Source organism: Phaethon lepturus, unplaced genomic scaffold, assembly GCF_000687285.1.
Source record: "Phaethon lepturus isolate BGI_N335 unplaced genomic scaffold, ASM68728v1 scaffold23665, whole genome shotgun sequence".
Taxonomy (NCBI): domain Eukaryota; kingdom Metazoa; phylum Chordata; class Aves; order Phaethontiformes; family Phaethontidae; genus Phaethon; species Phaethon lepturus.
Window position 1 is genome coordinate 17,715 of NW_010538754.1, and position 12,864 is coordinate 30,578.

The following is a 12,864-nucleotide window of genomic DNA, read 5'->3' on the forward strand; positions in this document are numbered from 1 at the left end:
ACCTTAAGTACGTAATTGCAAAAAACAGTATGAATTTGTCTTGGTGTCTGTTGTTTCTATAATGTAAGTTATGTCTTGTGTTGTAACTGAATTTTGTTGCTCCAGGGTGTTTTGGAAGTGAGACAGCCCATCTTAATAGACTTTTTGGTAAACAATTTTTAAAAGGAAAACATGAACATGCTTTAAATGTCATAAAGCTAAAACAAATACTCTCTTTGACTTCTTCACATACTCAAACTGCTGGGCATTTCAGTTTGATTCTTCATTTTCTAGTTTAAGCTTGTCTAATAGGAACTCATTAAGCTACATTTCCATCTAGCTGAAAGAGGCATAATTTCGGTTATTGTTACAGTTCTCCATGCAGATGGGCACCCAGTGATACTACTGAATACATCACAAATATGTAGTAGCTCACACCTGATAGTAACGCAGTTTCTGGCTCAGTTCTCTGCACTTTTTATGGGCTGTCTGTACACCCAGGAACTCATCTCCTGGTAGAAATTTGCACAGATTTTTTCCATTTAAATTAAGTTTATCTTGGACCAGCTTCTATGCAGCTTTTCATTAATGTGTTGAACAGTGAAACAGCATACTTACAAAGCTTACCGATGGTGTCAAGGTAGAAGGAGTTGCAGCTCTTGGTAGACAGTTTCATAATTTGAACTGATCTCATTAAATTGCAGTACAGTCCCAAATTAACAAGCTGAAATTAATCTGAAATCTGAAGTCTGCTTTTAGAAAGAAGAAATGAAGTGCCTAAATTCACAATGGGGAAGAAATGGTTAACAGTATTGCAAAAAAAAAAGTTGTGTACAGTTATTCAGAAATTTACTGTGAAACTTTGTTCTATGGATAAAAGAAAAAAAACTGGGGATGTAGATTTATACGGCACTTTAATTGCAGCAAAGTGTGAACTGTGTCCACTTTTTTCAGATTTAGAAAGAATGTGTTTGCAGATTGTCATATCAGTGAGTTATGCAAAAGAGGGAATTTTTCGTGGATTATTTTTTCTCTATTGTGTGGTATATCCAGTGACCTGTTTAGCCCTATGATACTATAACCAATATATTAAAGCTGCATGCTATTTGATGGATTATTCATAATGAGAACAATTGTGAAAAATTGTTCTCCATGTACCAGTGGATGATGGGGCAAAACCAGAGTTGATTTTACACAGATAATTTGAGGAAAATTTTAGTAAAGGTTTTCAAGTGTGTGGATAATAAAGCCTACATGTAGATTACAGGTCTCCTTAGGTAGAATCTCATTTTCTATGATTGAGCTTGACAACGCGCTCCCAGGAATGGTTTAACACTGGGATAGTTCTCTGGTCGCTGGTTTTGTGCAGCAGTGTTCTACAGATGGGGTGGTATTTGGGTCGGAAAAAGGAGTAGTTACCTCCATGTGATTTTGATTCTTACTCCCTCACACATCCCACTGGATGATCCCCCTGCCATAGGTGGTCCTCAGATTGATGAATCAAAGGCTAATTGTGCATCTAAAGAACCCAGACCTCACTTTTAGAATACTCTATTGCTTTTGGTGTGATGCTGCCAAGCGTAATAGTTCTGCAATCTTGCCGTATGGCTCATTCTTCAGTCACACAAGTAAGGAGTAAGTATAATCCTGCACTTCTAGCAGCTGAAGACACCGAGGCAGAAGAATTGAGTATGCTTTTTGAAGTTCCCAAGTCTACTTTGGGACAATAATTGTATATATTTTGTGCAAAGACATGCTCAAATTGAGGTGTCTACCTTTTTTTCCTATGTGCTCTTAAAAGCTGGGTCCAGGTGACTCCAGGTAGTCAGACTGCCGGTAGTGTTAGTGTACTGAAGTATGTGGCTCACCGTTTCAGGTAATTTTATCTGTTTTGTTACCGAGACCTATTTCTGACTAGGAAAATGTTTTATCATAGGTTTTGAAACTGCAAAGTCTCTTGCACTGCATGGGGCATATGTAATCCTGGCCTGCAGAAATATGTCAAGAGGCAATGACGCTGTACAACGCATTCTTGTGGAATGGGTAAGTGAATGTATCTAGTGTCCCACACTAAGCTATGTTTTTCAAGTTGTGAAGTCTTTGTGCAGTACAAACAGTGAAATAGATATTACATTGCCGTGCAAGAATCTAAGGAACATTTGTCTTATTTTGTAATATCCTGCTCAGTCACCGGTGTATCAGTGATAGAAATTTTTCATTTCATATGACCATATTGGACTGCAAGGCTTGACATGCTGTTATCCATGTTACATAGAGATCCTTTGTGAGGGCAAAACTGTTTGAAAGAACCACTGAGGCATGTTTCATGGTTCATAGGACAGGACATCTGCAGAACCAAAGTATAACTATCTGAAGGAGAACATACACACTCAGATATTAGAGACAGCCACTATTTCGCCCATAGTTTTTATACTATGAGAGATTTCAGAGGATCATTCTTACACTTTTCAAAACCAAGAATGTTTCCCTCCTTTCCTACTCCACCAGGCCCAGCAGCACTGCTGCCAGGCAGTCCGTCTCAACATTTATCCTTCCTGTTTCTTCCCTCTTTCTTGAATTTTTCTTCCATTTTGTCATGCAAATACAAAGTGCTTCAACACTCTCTGTTCTGTTATTTCTCTTTGACTCTTACCTTCTCCCCTCCCCCTCTTTTTTTTTTTAATCTTCTAAGACCCTTATTAAAATTTATTCAGTGTTCTTAATTTATTCCTCCCACAATAATTTACTTGCTAGTAAGGATTGCAGGCGATTTTGTCTGAGCTTGCTATGACTGCTGACTTCCAGGAGATAATCTGTTGACACAATCCCATACACTTGAATGATAAACTGCAGGGTAAGATTCTTGGAATTTAATTTTTTTCCTGCTAAAATTAGTGATGAGTGTTTTGACTTTATTTCCCAAACTCTGAAGATATTTCAACTGATCCCAGATGATTCTTGGTAGTATTAATATTTACACATAAGTAGTCTTCAGATAATTATAATATTTATTAGTGCAAAACAAACAGTGCTTATTTACAAGTAAGTATTTCCAAATAAGTGCTGCTTATACTATTGCTAATTTTTGTAACCACAAGTTTCTTCAAGAAACAGTCTTTGGATTTAGGCCTTTTTCTCTTGCCCAGATGATATTAATGATTTACAGTAAAGGATTGTTAGGGCAAAAAATCTTCCTTTCCCCTTCAATACTTAACATTAATGCTCTCTTTGGTTTTCATTTCAATAGTGTGGAATTCCAAGAGAATTCCAACAGGGGCAAGCATAGTGTGTGTTGCTTAAAGTTTATCTGTCCATTCTCTTTCAATAGAGGTGGATTTGTTAATATGCAGTCTTTTGAATTTAGTTGTCCCAATACAGCTAAGTCTAGCTATATATCTATGTTTTTTATGTAACTAAAACAAGGCAGTACTGCGTACCTTTTATTTTAAAAATAACTCATTACCCCCTTAATTCTAAGCATAACTCTAAGCACTTTGAAGGCAATGGGAGTTTAGGAGTACTTCTCTTAATACCTATATTATCTCGCCAAAAGTTAATGAATTGTTAATTGAATGAAGATCACTGAAGGTCAAATTACTTCAGGAACGCTACATTTATTTGCTAACAGTTTTCAAATTCTAATTGTTCAGAAAAGAATCTCATCTGTAAACTGGGTAGCTGGAAAACCTTCAATGCATCTTTGTAATGGCTTTGTTGTTGTTTATTGAGAGGGACTAATTAACTTTGATTATTGCACTAATATTATGGCACTTTGACAGTCCCTCAGATTTATGACTCTGGGAAAATAAACAAATGAAATGCAGGTGCTGGAGCAGAAAGAATAAGTTATTACTGAACTTTAATTACTTGGAGTGTGTAACCAGGAGAGAATTAGTTGATGAATTACAAGATGCTTAAAATTTACATCAAATTGTAATCTTGAGGAATACAAACACGAAAACCTGCCCCAAAATCAGTTACTGAAAAACAGAGAGACAAAGATTAATTTGATTGATTGATACTAATACAAAACTATTGATGTAAAATATTAATTTTTAGCTTGTAGGTGTGACTACAGAGCAGGAATTTGTTAATTGAAAATTCTTTCCTAAAATTAAAGGGTTTAAGAAAAATGTCAACAACCTCTGCATATGGTTCAGATGAACTCTCGGTATGTAGTTGGAATTATCCTGCTATAAAGAACTTCAAAGAAGCCACAGTATTTTGTCTCCCTTGTTCCTAGGGGAAGCAAAATTATTGAAAGGAAATTGGTTTACTTTTCAATTTGGAACAAATTTTTTAAAAAAATAAGCTTTTGAGGATGCAGCCTTACAAAGCCCCATGTTCATGTTACTCAGGTAGTATTTTTGGCAACAATAGTGCTACCTACTTGCTTTATGTTCTCTTGTAAGTTTTTGAGATTAAGTCTCTGAGCGGCACCACAAATACTGGCTTCCTCCAATATTTTGAGGGGTGGAAATTTGGTAAATAAGTGCCTGCTCTTTGACTGAATGTCCAAACCCCATTTGCTTCTAATTTGTATGAGCTATACTTTTATAACTCAAAAAATCTTTGCCATAATGAATTGTAGTGTGTTTACATGTCACAAGTGTACTGTGTTGGTAATAAAATTCATATTTCTGTACTAATGTGTATATTACGGAAAGTAATATGTATCCTTTTAAGACTTGAGATTTAAATGTTTGACAAAAAACATTTTCTTTTTCATTCTTTTTGTTGTCTGACATGGAGCATTTGTAATTCCTTGTGAAGGAAGCAAAAGAGAGTCCTGCTTATTTTGCAAGAAGACAGAACAATTAAAAATGTATAAAGAAACAACTGCTATTATTTCAGTTTTTGATACCATTATCTAATTGATAATCTGTATTAACTACAGTGTGAAATATATATATAGGAAAATACATAATTCTTAAAAAAAAAAAAAAACCAACACCACCACCAAACCACAACAAAACAAAAAACGCCAAGTCAAACCTACTGTAATGCTGTTACACCATATGTAACAGCACTTTGGAAAACCATCCAGCTTGTTTCCTTAGTGAGTTTATTTGTGAGACCCTTTTCTGGAGTGCCATAAAATAAGTGTCTGCAGAAATATGGCTCTTCTTTGGGTCTGTGGCACTTTTAAATGAGTTGTTAGGCAAAAAAACCCAGTTTCAATCTGCTTTTACTGAAAAATCAAGTTTATAAAGAGAAAATGGGACAGCTAAATCACATGAAAAAATCAAATTGTTAAGATTCAGAGAAAACAAGAGCAGTAATGGGAAGAATAAGATTTTTTTTTTTTCCAGATGAGCTGCAATTCTATATGTTTAAAAAACAAAGTCAAACTGATCTTAATTGGCTGTTGGAGACAAACATAGAAAACTTGTTTTTTACCATCTTATGTCTAAAGAGCTGTTGTATAGAGAGTTTGAGCCATTTGAATAGGGATTATGCATATAAACTTGCTAATTATTTTAGATAACTGTTATTTGTTTGCAACCTGCAGTATTCCAGTTATTTTCTTTCTAAACTACAGCAGAATTTTGCTAATTTTGCAAATAGAAGGTAATTAACTTATGTAAAGTGTTGCAACAAGTTTTAATGTGACTGGTCTAGCTAGTCTGTCAAATACAATTTTTACAGAGAGTTATAGTTGAATATATTGGTACAATCTAATGTTTTATATATATACATGTATAGAGAGAGAAATGAAGAGAAAGTATGCAGAAGCAGCAGATAAAAAGAGAGATCAGTATGGCTTTACATTTGATATATTGAAAATGAATGTTGTTCACGCATGATGACATTCAATATCAATTTAAAACTGTTTGATAATTTCTTGCTCAGAAAAGAGGAAATTAGAATTCTAGAGTTATGATTCATTTTAATCAGAAAGAAATTGTCAAACATAAATCTCTCCTTGAGTAGTGAAAAGGCCTGAAAGCAGCCAAGAAAAAATATCAATACTTTGCAAAGGAGGAATGATTGTTCCAATTCGTAGCTTAATTGACTTTAAGGCTTAATGAAAAACACTACAGTGCTGTTTGTACACATACTTGCTCTGACGAACATTGAAATCTATGCTTCAGGAAGAGAAGCTAGGTAATTTATTTTACATTATTATTGATATAATTTTCTAATTGAGTATGAGCAGTATGTTTGGATAAGACTGCATAGCTCCAGATGTTAGCGGTATTCTCAAGAAAACATTTAAGAATATGAATGAATAAAATATTTCCTAAATCACAGTTTTTCTTGCCAAGAAGCTCTCACTTATTTATTCCTGTCAAATGGTATTTGAAGTAGATATTAAAAGATAAATTGTAAATATTTCATAAAAAGTATAATGTTTCTTCTGTAATTATTCCTCAGTATTAAGCCTACAGCTACATCAAAGATTAGATTAAACTGTAAAAAGAAAATGTGGGTTTACTTCATATGTAGAAACTTATAAGGTAGACATGTGACAAGAGAAGGGAGAACGGTTATGAAGAAAACCAACAAAACAAACGTGACTCCTTGCTGTATTCCTTTCCCCCAAAGTATTCTCCACCTACGGAGTGATTTATATTCTTGCTGATGAAGTAACTGAATGAAATTAAAACCTGATAAGTGAGTCTTTGTATTCCAATCGTAATCTTGCAAAGCACAGAGAGGAGAGAAGCAAACTGGGCACGTTTACACAGAACACAGGCAACAGTTCTCATATGTTGACTATGTGTATTTCCCCCTCAAGGAAGCGTGACTGATTTCCCACATAGTGTTTCGTCTCCACTCCTGTCCTTGGCTTATGATTTTCTGTCCACATGTGTGGAATACAGGATAGATCTGTAAAAATTCTTCTAAGTCTCTTGATACTAACAGATGCTAATCTTGATACAGAAGATAAAATTTCCTTTTCTATCTATTGGATGTTAATTTTGTGAGCTTTTTCTGTAAATCAGTCAGGCTATTAAGACAGAATTTCCATACCAAGACTATGTAAGATTACATTAGAACCAGCACAGTAAATTGTTCTTGGAATTTACTTACGTGAATGATTCAGGGAGGGTGTCTCATCATGATTAGTGGCAGATTTTCATTTCTGGAAAAAACTGAAGGACGAGGGAAGATGGCTTTGGAGATGTAGTAAATACTGAATGAAGCCAGTCTGTTAGTACAGAATTAGAATTTCAAAGTGGTGCTAAATAAAAGCTCTTAAAAAGTAATCTCTTCAAAATAGAAAATATTTCAGAATATCATACTGGTAGAGTACGTGTATTTATGTGAAAATATTATTTCCAATATTGGGTTGTTACTTCATAATAAAGAATTGTATTGTTTCAAAATATGATATTCTAAAACTATGTATTAGTGGCTCACATACCATCACAGTGTAATATATAAAAGCCTGCAATGTATAGACGTATTTCATTTTCCAGTGCTCTGAATAGTGACCATACTGAAGAATCAAGATAAAAGTAGTTCTCCAAACCTTGCTGTGGGAAAAGGCCTTGCCGGAAGAGGCAGTATGTTTTTGTGAAGCTAACTGGTAATGCAATAAAGAAAATTCTGCGTCAACTTGTCTCACTTGCAGCCATAGGCACTCAAACTGAAGCATTATTGCTGCGGAGTATAATGCTTTTTTCATTTTAGGGATGTGATCCAGATCTTTCTGAAGTGAAGGAATTTTTTATTTAACTGTGATTGCAATGGAATCAAACCTTATGTGAGGAGAATTGACAGTATAAGCCTTAACCAGTACTGGTGCTAGTAACAGCTGATTGAGACCAGTATGAAAATATGACCAGACTTTGGCCATAATGTTGAAGAATTCAGTAAGTTCCTGTGAGTAATCTGCTCAGCTGAGACACTTTGAGTGATGTGTGCTGCAAAGTTATTTTCCAAATACAGATGGACAGTAAATTGTTAAATAATGGTAGACATAATTTTTAAGCAGTAGTAGCATGCATACACAGCACTAAGCAAACCCAAGTGTAATAAAGTCTGCTCATACACAGATAGGAAGACAGGAAGCTGGAAAGCAGTTGCTTTTGTATTTTGAAGTCTTCTGACATGTTCTGAGGTGGCAGTTTCTCTCAGTTTGCAGGCTTGTATATTGGGACTGTAACTGTCCATGGGGACATGCCTCGCTCTGTCAGAGCTTGTTATTAGTGAGAAGTCTGCGATCTGCAAGTTCTTCTGCCAGATCCATCTTTAAAAACAGCTGTGAATCAGAGAATGTAGCCACTGACAAGAGCAAGAGGCTTTTTAATGATTTGCAGGGAAATTTGTGCTTAAAAAACCCCACACAAAGTTAAAAACGTTGAACAGTTTAATCAACATTTACATGGGTGAATTGTTGGGATCTATTTTTTGTACGCTCTAAACATATGGCACGAATTTGCTCTCATTACAGATGCTGAGAAAAGGGAAAGGCAAATATTTATATAACATTCATGTTTTACAGTAAAAACACTATTCAGTTTGTTTATACAGTTCCACTGTTACAGTTTTTATGGTTCGTAATGAAACCACTGTAAAACAGAGTCTGAATAATATAGCAGATGTGTTAAGCCCCTAACTTTCAGGGTTGGGCATCCTGCTGAATACTGATATCACTTAGAGAGGTGATGTACTGGCTACAGCTGAACAGTTTCACACCGCCATCTTCATCTATAGTTAACTCTGTTACTGTATTAAAGATAGAGTTTATTATCAGGATAAATACATGGCTATTTTAAAGTAGTTATTTCAGATATTTCTGAAATATAAAGCTAGTCAGTGTGAGTGAGTGCAGGAGGCTTTAAAGGATTTGGTGAGCATTTTCCAAGCATTTATGACCTCATATGGCTTATATTACCACTAAACAGGGATAAATGAAAAATGTTTAATTTGATGTATGTTCTATTTCTCAATATGGTTCTTGAAAATATTTTTATTCTGGTGCAATTGATAGCTGGGATTCAAAATAAAGTGAATGCTGAATGTGAAAGTGGATGAAAAGGGAAATAATTCTTAAAAATGTGGCTATATTTTAGCTTTTATCTACTTGAAAAGGGCTGCAGATATATTGAGTCAGTTTTTGACCTTTACTATACTGTACTTGGTGAAATACACAATTTTGGTCACATAAGCAAAGATCATTAATATTAAGTCTCTGCGTGTATGTGACAATTACAGGAAAAATGCATGGTCCTTGCCCAAGACTTTTCAATTCTGGACTCTGCAGAGATGTACTTTTTGTGATACTTTATGCTCATTACCCTGCGTAGTCACATTGACTTCCATTGTGCTGATAGCAAGCAGAGAATTTAGTACCAAGTGTTCTCGGAACTCAGCCCTTATTTAATAAAAGAGGATTAAGGAAATAGACATAAACATTTTGTAGTGGTTTTTTTTTTTTTTTTTTTTGTTAAGTTTCTGGTTTACATTGTTGGCATGTCTTTAAGTAGAGAATACTTTTTAATGGTGATAATACAGGTAATAAATGCAGGAAAAAGTTTAGTAATGTCCAGCAAGGTGGAAGGGAATTTGAAATAGTTTAGCACCGTGGAATTTTTACACGTGTAGGTAACAACATTTTTAAAAAGTCTGGTAATATGAAAAAAAGAAACTACTCTGTAAAAGGCAGAAGTCTTTGTTTGTCTTCATCTTTTTCTCAGATATGAGGAAAACCCATAAAATGAGGCATGTTGAAATAAATTGGGACTTCTTTACAAACACAGATAAGGCAAGCAGAAAGTTTTCTACTAATAATGAAAAATTGGATGCTGGTGAAGGAAAAGAATGCTGCAACGGATTATAGCTAGGAGAGATGATGGTACTTCAGAAGAATGGATAAGTCAAAATTGGTTTTGTGTCAGTACTAGGGAAAAGGCTGTGATATCCTTCGAGCAGGGTGTCTATTGCTGCTGGTAAGCCATTCTGATCTTGCAGTTCAGTGTAGCCTCATCAAACCATGGAAGAGCTTCTGTGGTTGTTACTGCCTGTTTCATCCATCCCTAGGACAAGCCAAGATGCCAGAGGAAGAGATGATTTCCTACTGCGTGAAGCACGTGAGGAATGCTTAGGGGGAAAAAATATAATTCCTGTAGGGGCACAGACTTTCAGAGATCTGAATTCCAGAAGAACCTGCTGACCTGCCAGTTACAGACTTTTTGTCGTGATGGTGCCTATTATTTTGTCTGCAGATGTTCTTTCCTTCAGAAGGGCCAAAGTTTATTAACTGTGGAGGAATAGAACCAGAGCGTGTTTCATTTTTTTGGGGAAGAAAAAAAAAAAAAAGATTTTTTTTTGTGGTCTGGTCACTTCCTCTCCTTTTGGTTTTGTGCCTTGTACAAGAGATTTGTTGTTCCTGAAAATATGCTTGAATAAGGTGGTGAATAAATGGTCTGGAACATATGGTTTACCCTATGTTCTCTCTTTAATTTTGGATTTCTAGGCTGGATTGTAATTGTGTGGTAATGTATGAATTCATAATGCTGTAGACAGCTGATAGAAACCAACAGAGCACACTCATAGCTATGAGACAGCAAGGTTTTTAACATAGTGAATTTGCCCTTATTTCCTCCAGTAAAGACAAAATTGTCTTTTGAGTTGACTAAATTATTTCTGCTCTCATAATTCTGTTCACCTTCCAACATCTGCTACACATATAAAAAAAAAAATCTTGAATTTTGAAAGAAGTCACAATATCTTACCATTCCTTAATTTTTTTCTAGTCAGCAGAAGTTTATGCTTAGAAATGTTGAGGTGATCTTTTTGGTGATTTCTTTCTTTAGCACAGCCCTGCTGTTCTTAATCTGGGAATGTGAGTCACAAAATCTCTGCCATGTGTAAAGCTTTGTAATACTACCACTTCAATGCAGTATGAGCTTTTCAACAAAAAATTTCAAGACACACCCCCAAACAGAAACAAAAACCAGTCAAACCCTTTTTAAGACTGAACATGAAGTGCAGTTTCAGTTAAATGGCACTAGGAAATATTATTTACTCAACAACATTGAAAACCTGTCTGTGGATCGCTATCTTTAAAAAAAATTATAGCCTTTGTAAGCTGGCTAGAGTTTAGCTTATAGGGTGCAGAGAGGTTTGGTTTTCACTGGTACTTCACATATACTAGTGTAACTTCGCTTTGATCTGTTTCTGAACCTTTGTCTCTCGGAATCTATTTTCTAAAACTATTTAGTGTTATTGACACTGAAAACTTTTTTACTGCAGTCCAGGTAGATGCATTCTTACATAAACTTGAGTTCTGCTGTCACTGGATTTCTGGTTGTCAGTTCTGGGAGAAGAGAGGGGGAATTAAAATGGCTGGTTATAATTTTTTTTTTTTAAACCATCTTCACAATTAATCTGATTGTAACACTAGCTTGTAATATATTCCATTAATGAAAAAGACAAGCTTAGTTTATGGTAAATACAGTACTAAGTGTTTATAGTGCATTTCATATTTTACATGATTCCCTTTATAATTCTGCTTATCTTTTCATTCTAATTCCCTAAAGAATGTATAAAAGAACCCCCTAAAAAGAGTAATTACTGCTCTATTCCTTAACCAAGGCTCCTTTTGCAAAAAGAAATCTGAGCTGCTTTTTAAAGAAGGCAGTTTTAAATAAAAATGCAAATAAGCTGCTTTGTAACCACATTAATTACCCACCTAGCCTCTTATTACCGCGTTTGTATTGTTTGCAAACACTATTTACAGTCGTGTGGAAATTACCATTCCTGGGCCGGAGGAAGGCTGTTGTTGGTAGGTTGTGCTTTGGAACCAATTAGGGTGAACCTTGTCTCCAGTGGAGCTCATGGGAGAAGGCATAGCCTTGCAATGTCAAATAACAGCATTAACTCAGACTGCACAGGCACCGTGTGGTAATTATATTATTGGTCCTCTTTTGCTTCTGCAATGAGTTTCATTCTCTGCATTTTAAAGCTAACAGGCAGCGTTGTGTCTCACTAATGGTTTAATATGTACTGTGATAATTTTTAATGGAAGTCATGGTGAAATCCAGTGGGTCATTTTTGTCCCCAAATTGGTTCTTTGCTTTAATTTTAGAAAAAGTAAATGAAAACCCTAATGCTTATGTCCAAGATCTCATAGATTTCCATGTAGTTGATTTTTTCACAGGAAAAAAACCCCAACTTTATTAGTTGATTTCATTACCAGAAGTCAACAGGATGGAGTATCCATTAGCATTAGTTGTAAACAGTATGTTAGCTGGCAATAACTGAATGGTCGTAGGTCCTTCAACACTTTGAAGAAACTGAATGCTTCATAGTAAAATGCAGTCTTGTTAAATGAAATGCACATTTGTTGCTAACCTAGTATGTGTTGTGTTCTTTTCTTGGTTTTCTGTGTCGCTTATGACTGGGAGATGGGCCTTTACTCTAAAAATGGCTCAGAAATTAAAACTAAACCAAAGAGATGTCTCTATGTTCATACTTTTGGAGTTAAGAAATGTTTTCAGATCCCAGAGAGTTAGTTTGATGGGTCACACAGTCAGCAATGTGCAGAATTGCTTCTTTAAGATTTGTGTGTTTTCTTAGGCTTGTAACCAGTCTGCCAATATGTTAAATGAGTCTTTTGAAGTAGAGGAACTTTCCTAGTTTGAGCTTCGTATGGGGAAGAAAATGTAGAGAGATCATTTTCGTCCTACTTCTGAAACTGTACTGCATGTATTTGCAGTGCTGTGACAGGTGATAATGTTTAAGGAATACTTGCTGATAAAGACAAAAATGTTAAGGTCTGTCTCAGTTCTACTGTAACACTGAATATGGTAGCGTAGGAAAATAGCAACTCCAGCACAGTGTAGTACAACTGCATAATTGTTAACGCATGAAAAAAAGAGCTAAAAAAAAAATGCTCGTTGCTGGATTACTAATAGTTTTTTACAGTGA

General features: G+C 35.2%; 1 protein-coding gene across 1 annotated transcript in view; it reads left to right on the forward strand.

Annotated features, from left to right (window-relative positions):
• Positions 1-1,583: 1,583 nt before the first annotated feature.
• LOC104620653 (WW domain-containing oxidoreductase-like) overlaps positions 1,584-12,864 on the forward strand; it is a gene marked incomplete at its 3' end in the record, with an annotated part of 104,418 nt that continues 93,137 nt past the window's right edge. The window contains exons 1-2 of the mRNA XM_010286939.1: positions 1,584-1,668; positions 1,916-2,022. Coding sequence (XP_010285241.1) covers positions 1,584-1,668; positions 1,916-2,022 — 192 coding nt within the window. The remainder of the gene's footprint in view (positions 1,669-1,915; positions 2,023-12,864) is intronic.